This window comes from Phragmites australis, chromosome 19 (genome assembly GCF_958298935.1).
Source record: "Phragmites australis chromosome 19, lpPhrAust1.1, whole genome shotgun sequence".
Taxonomy (NCBI): Eukaryota; Viridiplantae; Streptophyta; class Magnoliopsida; order Poales; family Poaceae; genus Phragmites; species Phragmites australis.
The window spans coordinates 14,918,658-14,927,518 of NC_084939.1; the positions used below are offsets into that span (position 1 = coordinate 14,918,658).

Genomic DNA, 8,861 nt, shown 5'->3' on the forward strand with positions numbered 1-8,861 from the left:
ACCAGCTCAAATTTTGACCCTACTCTAGAGAGAGAGAGAGAGAGGTCTCTTTTGAGTGTGTGTCATCAATTGCTCTTTTGAGGTCTCTTTGTTCATATATTCAGATTTTACGTTCCCCTGAAGAAGAAAAAAAAAAGAAAAAAAAAAGAAAAAAAGAAAAAGAAAAAGGGGTTGTTTATCTTGACCGATTACCACTCCGTTTTGCTCGTTGGTTTGTTGGAAAGATCGCACTCGCCTTGGTTTCAGGCGCGTCTGGCAATCAGCCATCAGTTTTCCACCGGCGGTTCCTACACCTTTTACTAGCCTTTCGCACTTGTGCCGGCAGCATCTGTTCGTGTTTAGCACTATTATTCAACTTTGCAGTTATTGTTTGAATTGTGCTAACCCTTGGATTGAGTGCAGCCTCCTAGCTCCACAAATTTTCTACTACGAGCAGGTTTTTGTTTCACCACGCAATCGCTCCTCCAATCTTCCACCGGTTTTACCTGTGGTTGCAGTTCACGCTTGCGTGCTTGATAAGAACGGGTAAGAGTTGATAACAGCTTTCTGATTGAGCTTTTTCATCCATTACTCACCTCTCGTCGTAGGATCTTTTTTTTGTGGTTGTTTTTGTTGGTGTTTCGATGACAGAAAAAGGCTCGCAGTCGGAGGAGCTCTCCCTCCAGGATGTCCAGGCGCAGGTTGATGGGCTCAAAAACGACATGAAGACGATGCACGAGAGATTTGATTCTACGATCACTTCGTCGAATGCGCGTTTTGATCAGCTCGACCTCGCTGATACAGCTGCCCACACCACGCTCGAGTCGATCACGACTCGTCTTGAGGCCATGACGACACAGCTTCGGACCATGTCGACACAGCTCACGGAGTTGCAAAATGCACGTGACTACGGCGCCGACACCGAGCTAGATGAAGACAATCGTCGTGGTCGTGCTCGTAGGGTACGTGTTCCTATTAATGATTCTTTTGCCAAAATAAAATTTAAGATTCCTACTTTTACTGGCAAATATGATCCGGCTGCTTATCTTGATTGGGAATTAGAAGTTGAACAAAAATTTGCCTGCCATGATATTCCTGCTAATTTACAAGTTAAGGCTGCTATTAGTGAATTTACTGAATTTGCTTTAATTTGGTGGCGTGAGTATAGACAAAAATATCCTGATAATATTCCAGCCACTTGGACGGCATTAAAAGCTGCTATGCGTCATCGTTTTGTGCCGTCATATTTTGCTAGAGATTTGCTTAATCAAATGCAGCGTTTTCAACAAGGTTCGCTTTCCGTAGAGGATTATTATCAAGCTTTGCAAAAGGGTATGATTCGCTGTGGTTTAGTTGAACAGGATGATGCTGCTATGGCTCGTTTTAGAGGTGGTTTAAACCGTGAAATTCAGGACATTCTTGATTATAAGGATTATGATGACATGACCACCTTATTTGAATATGCTTGTAAAGCTGAACGCGAAGTGCAAGGACGGCGATCTTCGACACGCACTAATCATTTTGCAGGTTCGAGCAAGGCTCCTACACCAGCCCCACGGTCGACGCCCCCTACTTCCTCTTCCACCCCGCGCGAGTCGACCTCTTCATCGACCGCACCTTCGCACGACTCGTCGGCCAAGCCGACCGCGCCTCCGGCCAAGCCCGCGCCGTCATCTGGACGTGCTCGCGATATTCAGTGTCATCGTTGCAAAGGGTTTGGTCATGTAATTCGAGATTGCCCCAACAAACGGACCATGCTGATTCGTGACGACGGTGAGTATTCTTCCGCTAGTGATTCTGAGGATGTTCAACATTCTATGCTTGCTACTGACCATGCAGATAATACGGAGCTTCATGTCGACTCTAGTGCCGCCGACAGGTATGCAAATCTTGTTGTGCAGCGTGTTCTTAGTACACAGGTCGTTCAGGACGAAAAGAATCAGCGCCACAACATTTTTCATATCAAAGGCGTCGTGCAAGAACGAGCGGTCCGTATAATCATCGATGGTGGCAGTTGCAACAATTTGGCTAGTACGACCTTGGTGGAGCAGTTGTCATTGCCAACAAGGAAGCATCCACATCCTTATCATGTTCAGTGGCTTAATGATGGCGGCAAAATAAAGGTAACGCGCTCGGTACGTGTTCCTTTTTCTCTTGGCGCCTATTCTGATTTTGTGGATTGTGATGTTGTTCCAATGGAAGCATGTTCTTTGTTGCTTGGCCGTCCTTGGCAATATGATGTTGATAGTGTTCATCATGGTCGTTCCAATTATTATTCCTTCATGTTTAAGGGTCAGACAATTGTTATTCATCCTATGACACCTGAACAAGTTCTAAAAGATGATATTGCTAGAGCGGCAAAAGCTGCAAAATTGATTAAATCACCTCCTGTTGCACCTGTTCAACCTGAGATTAAATTGCATAACCCTATCTTGCTTGCTACACGTGCTGATTTTGATGAATTACATGATGCTAATTTGCCTTGTTATGCGCTCGTTTGCTCTCGTATGCTTGTTTCACTAGATGAGGCGCCTACATTGCATATTCCTCCTGCTGTTGCTAACCTTTTGCAGGAATATAAAGATGTCTTTCCCGCTGAATTGCCACCGGGTCTTCCTCCTATTCGTGGCATAGAACATCAAATTGATTTAATTCCAGGCGCACAGCTTCCTAATCGCGCTCCGTACCGCACAAATCCTGAAGAGACGAAAGAAATTCAGCGTCAAGTCCAAGCGTTGCTTGACAAAGGTTACATTCGTGAGTCTCTTAGTCCTTGTTCGGTTCCTGTTTTGCTTGTTCCTAAGAAAGATGGTTCATGGCGTATGTGTGTCGATTGTCGTGCAATTAACAATATTACAATTCGTTATCGATATCCTATACCACGCCTTGATGATATGCTTGATGAACTTAGTGGTGCCACAATTTTCTCTAAGGTTGATTTGCGTAGTGGTTACCATCAGATTAGAATGAAACTAGGAGATGAATGGAAAACGGCATTTAAAACAAAATTTGGCTTGTATGAATGGTTGGTTATGCCGTTTGGTTTGTCTAATGCTCCTAGCACTTTTATGCGCTTAATGAATGAAGTTCTTAGGCCTTTCATTGGAATATTTGTTGTTGTTTATTTTGATGATATTCTTATATACAGCAAATCCATGAATGAGCATTTAGATCATTTGCGTGCTGTTTTTGATGCTTTGCGTGCTACTCACTTGTTTGGTAACATGGAAAAATGCACTTTTTGCACGCAACGTGTTTCGTTTCTTGGCTATGTTGTCACTTCACAGGGAATTGAGGTAGATGGCAGCAAGGTGGACGCCATTCAAAGTTGGCCTCAACCGACGACGGTTACACAGGTTCGCAGTTTTCTTGGTCTTGCAGGTTTCTATCGTCGTTTTGTGAAAGATTTTAGCACCATCGCTGCACCGTTGCACGAATTGACCAAGAAGGGTGCGCCATTTGAGTGGGGCGCACCACAGGATGAAGCCTTCAACACTTTAAAGGAACGGTTAACTCATGCTCCTCTCTTGCAATTGCCTAATTTTGATAAAGTGTTTGAATTGGAATGTGATGCTAGTGGAATTGGGTTAGGTGCTGTTTTATTACAAGATCATAAACCCATTGCATATTTTAGTGAGAAGTTAAGTGGTGCTGCTCTTAATTATTCTACTTATGATAAAGAACTTTATGCTTTAGTGCGAACTTTGCAAACATGGCAGCATTATCTATGGCCTCGCGAGTTTATTATTCATTCTGATCATGAAGCTTTGAAACATATTCGAACCCAAACTAATCTGAACCGTCGTCATGCTAAGTGGGTCGAATTCATTGAGTCTTTTCCGTACATCATCAAACATAAAAACGGGAAGGAAAATGTGATTGCTGATGCTTTGTCTCGTCGTTATACGATGCTGTCCCAATTAGACTTTAAAATCTTTGGTTTGCAAACTTTGAAAGATCAATATGTTAATGATGCTGATTTTCATGACATTGTTTTACACTGTAAAGATGGCAAACCTTGGGGCAAATTTCATATGCAGGATGGGTTCCTATTTCGTGCTAACAAGCTGTGTATTCCAGCTAGCTCGGTTCGTCTTTTGTTGTTGCAGGAGGCGCATGGAGGTGGTCTGATGGGTCACTTCGGCGTTTTCAAAACACACGAGGTGTTGTCCGACCACTTCTTTTGGCCACGGATGCGCCGTGATGTTGAGCGCCTTGTTGCTTATAATCGTGCTACACATTCTGCCACTAAGATGTGTCCTTTTGAGGTTGTTTATGGCTATATTCCTAGGGCGCCTATTGATTTGTTTGTTATTGATGTTGAAGATGAACCACATGTTGATGCTCTTGCTCATATTGATCACATGAAACAATTGCATAAAGAAACACAACAAAACATTGCTGTTACTAATAAAAAGTATCAAGCTGCTGGTAGTAAAGGTCGAAAACATGTTTCTTTTGAACCTGGTGATTTGGTTTGGTTGCATTTGCGTAAAGATAGATTTCCTACTTTGCGTCGTTCGAAATTGATGCCTCGTGCTGCTGGTCCTTTTAAAGTGCTAACCAAAATTAATGATAATGCTTATGTTCTTGATCTGCCCATGGAGTTTGGTGTTTCCACTAGTTTTAATGTTGCAGATTTGAAACCATATTTGGGCGAGGATGATGAATTGCCGTCGAGGACGACTTCACTTCAAGAAGGGGAGGATGATGAGGACATCGACACCTATATATCAGCCCAGACGCCATCCACTCCAGCCCAGGTGCCATCTCCATCAGCCCAAGTCCCCACGCCATCTCCATAAATCCAGGCGCCACCAGCTAGGCCAATGACTCGGGCCCGTGCACGAGAATTAAAGATTGTTTTGGTGCTGAAGAATGAAGGCCCAGAAGCTCAGTTTGACCAACAGAAGGCCTAAAGACTGATGTGGACCAACTTGGGCCAATCTGGCCAAGGCGGCCCAAAGGAGGGCGCCCCTAGGGGTGCGTGCCTCTCGCTCTCCTAGCCGGCCCTAGGGGCTGCGCCCCCTCTTTTCCACCCTATAAAACCAGGGGCTGCGCCCCCTATTTTACTTGAGTTTTGTTTAATTGATAGCCTAGCTACAATCCGTCCTTCGACGTGAATTCAGAACTCCACCTTCGTGCAATACATCAGATTGCTCGCCTCTAATTCTTGCTCGTTCTTCGATTGCTTGCAAGAATTGATCCTCGTGATCAGGTTGATCTTGTTTACCGCAAGGTTAATATCCATCGGAAGTTGGTTCAGCGATTGCATTGGCGCTTCGGGCTTGCTCGTCGTAGTCGGATCGTGAGGGTCGACGTCCACTAATCGAAATTATCATCACTCGCCGAAAGATCGGGCACTCTACACCTATCACTGTCGATAAGCCTCATGAGCCTTCTCATTTTCTTACTTCATCTTGTTTCCGAGTAGTCATAAACCACGGTGGTAATTGTCATAAATAATAAAGATTCCTAGGCACGGGCAGTCTGACTCAGAGGCCGAGAATGCGGGTGTTCGAGATAAGGTCCCAGAACGAAGTCTAGATCATGGTAACTAGAGGCCTAAGTGAGAGTGGGGGTGGCGGTATGTCATCGGCCTCGTCCTCTGGCAGCGGCAACACACCGGATGCGGACGACTTCTTTGCAGGCGAAAGCTCGCGATTAGTGATCTTATGCCACCGCAACTCCACATCCAACCCCTAGGCCCCAACTTCGTTCATAGCTCCTGAGATCTCAGCCCTGAGTTCGACTACAACCACCACAGACCGGACCATGACTCCAGCATTAGGAGCGCTGGATCAAGATTGCGAAGGGCAATCTTTATCATGGGTTCATCAAGCGATGCAGCCCTGCCTATGCCAAAAGTAGGGACAGGGGGAGGCATCCCTGAGAAGCCATCGAAGAGGCCAGCGCCCTTCCTTGTCTCATTGAAACCCTTCCGAGGCACGAAGCAGCCCATGTATGTTTTGTCGCTATGGACATCTTTCCTATGTTCTTAGGAGCATGAGTTTTAGGTTCCTTTCTCACAGGACGCTTGGAGTGCTGCATCTAGTCCTCAAGTCCCAGTCGCTCCAGATCCTGGATGTCACATCCTCCGATGGAGGTGGTAGCGAACCCGCCGAGCCCCGGACCCCGACCAGCGTATGCCAGGCAGTGAAAGTCCCATCACCCCGGGCAGCCATGAAATCGATATATGAGGTGGGCTACCCGAAGACCTGACCTAGCGGGAGATCATTTAAGGTCTGAGTGGTTGCGATCCAGAGGCCGTCTTCACCTTTCTTTGCAGTAAGTGTTTCCCTGCAAGACAATATTTTAGTTGATGAAATAACATGTACAGACTTGATGTTTTGCAGCTGTTCGCATTGCCGTTAAACAAGCTCTGCAGAGAGACCCAGCAGGCTACCGCTTGAGTAGCCGAACTCGAGAAGGAGGCCATCGAGATATGCCATCACTCTCCCGGGAGGTTGCTGAGAAGGAGAAGATGCACGTAGAGCTAGAGGGCCATTCAAAAGGTAAGCCCCGACAACCTATACATGTCACCTCTTCACCTTCTTGTTCTAAACACGGTGTCCTACAGAACTTATTGAGACCTGAGACGTCCTAGCCTAGGAGGGGGCCGGATGTCCTCTGCTCGGCAATAGCTTGTCACAGCCCTTGATGCCTTCCAGGAGGTGCTTGCTGGAGTCAGGATTCAGGTGGAGCCCATGAGAGACACTAATGCATCCGAACTAGCCACCCGGGTGACCATGCTAGCCGAGGCCTACGGAGGGCTCCAAGGGAAGGTGTCCGAGCACATCTTGAATCAGGCCGGTGTAGAAGCTGGTGTAAGAGCTTCTATTGGTACGATTGTAGTATCTTGTTTTGGCCTCCATATTTACTTTACGGGTTACATTGGTTTAACCTCATTAAAAGTAACATACCATAATCTTTCAGCCTGTTGCTCCATTAATTCTTGCTTACACAGCTGGTGCAATCTTCTTTTCTTTGTATGGGACAAGCCTGAGGGACACCATCTCGGCTATAGGTATTAAGACAACAGCTTGCTGCTGCTCGCCTCATGATCATTAGCCTTTGGAGCAACTTGGACAGGATTAGGTACATGTTTATACTTGGTCTGATTATTCCTAATGGCAATCGGTCCTTCGCTAGGCTCTTTGGCAACCACTTTCATTTAACCAACCACAATAATATCAGTAGCTGTGGTCCTCGCTTTAGTGTCATTAGGATCTGAAATTTGAGTAGAAACCTCACCCTCCTAAGCTTGGTATACCTCCTTCACAACTTTGGTATATTGTACATTGCTAGACTGATTTATGACCCTCAATCGGTCATGAACATGACGTGATATTCTATTAAACACCAGCCTCCGTGGTGCTGTCCATCGTGGATGAAAATGAGGAAATTGCATGAAGGAGGAGGCATCCACATAGCGTCATAACCCCACATTGGGCAAGGAGTAAACGACATAGGAGGGAGTGCCCATAGCAGTGGCGCTGACTGCCCAAGCGGTGGATAAATGGCAGTAGCACAATCCTTTCGTTGTTCGATGATGATCGCACACTTCCTGCCTTGAAGATGATCCTGGTCGCTTAAACCTGCTTGGTCGGCTCTTATATGCTCGGACAGCCTAGTCTTTCTCATATTTAAACATAAGCTGCTTGAACGTAGGTGTTGGAGCAAAAGTTCATCTTGCCTCAGTAAGTATAGTGAGAGTTTCTTCTAAGGAGGACCCAAGCTTAGAGACGAAGTTTAAGAGAAAGGAACACCATGAATGTATTAATGATAGAAAAAATGGATCGATCTGGGAAGAGTATCACAGCGTGACTTGGTGTGTTTTCACCTCTATGTCATTTTCACTATCTTGCTCGTGTCCCCTTTCCCAGGTGACCATAGCCGCCTATTTATAGGGCCGTGCGTAGCTTGGCGTACAAGTTATCATAATGTACAAATATCTGGGATCTGACTGAATTACTAGGTCTTATCCCGGATAACTACTTTCTACCCTATCGGGGAGATAAATATCCACCGTGGTAACAATTGTGGTGCCTACCCCCTGAAGTGCGCCAATTGCAGCCTAGCATCGCACTGTCAGGGGTGTTAGGATAGCCTCCAATACGCTGGAGTGTCAGAGCGGCGTCCACCAGCATAGGCGTTTAATGCCGGTCACTTCCTTGCAGGCAAAGTATGACCAGTACTCATTTTCCGGTAGATCTTTCCTAAGGCCTACTGACTCACCTTGTAGCCTCCGAGAAGGCGGCCCAAGCAGCTGGAGGCGGGGGCCTCAGGAGGCATGGCTCCGAGTGGTGAAGGCTTCGGGACACAGGACTCCGGAAGGCTGGGGCTTCAGGAGGCCGAGGCTTCGGGGGACCGAGGCTTCGGGAGACCGAGGTCTCAGGGGGCCATGCTTCGGGAGGCCGAGTTTTGGGAGGCTGAGCCTTCGAGAGGCCGAGCCGGTTAACCCAAGGAAAGGCTTTGCAGGTACTGTGAAAGGACCTGATGACTTCGGAGGTCGAGCCTTTAGCTGAGGGTTCAGAGATCAAGGCTCCAGAGCAACCTGGATAGTAATCTTCAACCATTATCCTCAAGCTGGTTTATTTTCCCCCAATAGTACCCCTCATTCTCGGGCCCCGACGTTTCGGAGGGGGAGAGGATGTAGAGGGAAACCAACCCCAGCTTGGTATAGCATCAAGGATGCCCGATGGCCATTCCCTGTCCTTAAGAAGTTTTTTCGTTGGGAACCATGGGCGTCGATGGCGAGGCCCAAGGCTGATGGCGTACTGGTGGTGGCGATCTGCTCCGGAGCTTGATGGAGTTGGCATGCGGTGTCGGGACCCCGGGCCAAGGGGCATCGATGGATGTGGTGTCCTCCGGGGTCCGTG

At 46.9% G+C, this 8,861-nt stretch overlaps 1 protein-coding gene across 1 annotated transcript; it reads left to right on the forward strand.

Annotated features, from left to right (window-relative positions):
* Positions 1-623: 623 nt before the first annotated feature.
* Positions 624-7,392, forward strand: LOC133900207 (uncharacterized). Its single transcript, XM_062341329.1, has 6 exons — positions 624-2,102; positions 2,271-2,736; positions 3,067-3,335; positions 6,651-6,806; positions 6,916-7,006; positions 7,346-7,392. Exons 1-6 carry the CDS (start codon positions 624-626, stop codon positions 7,390-7,392), a joined length of 2,508 nt encoding a protein of 835 aa, XP_062197313.1.
* Positions 7,393-8,861: the final 1,469 nt, after the last annotated feature.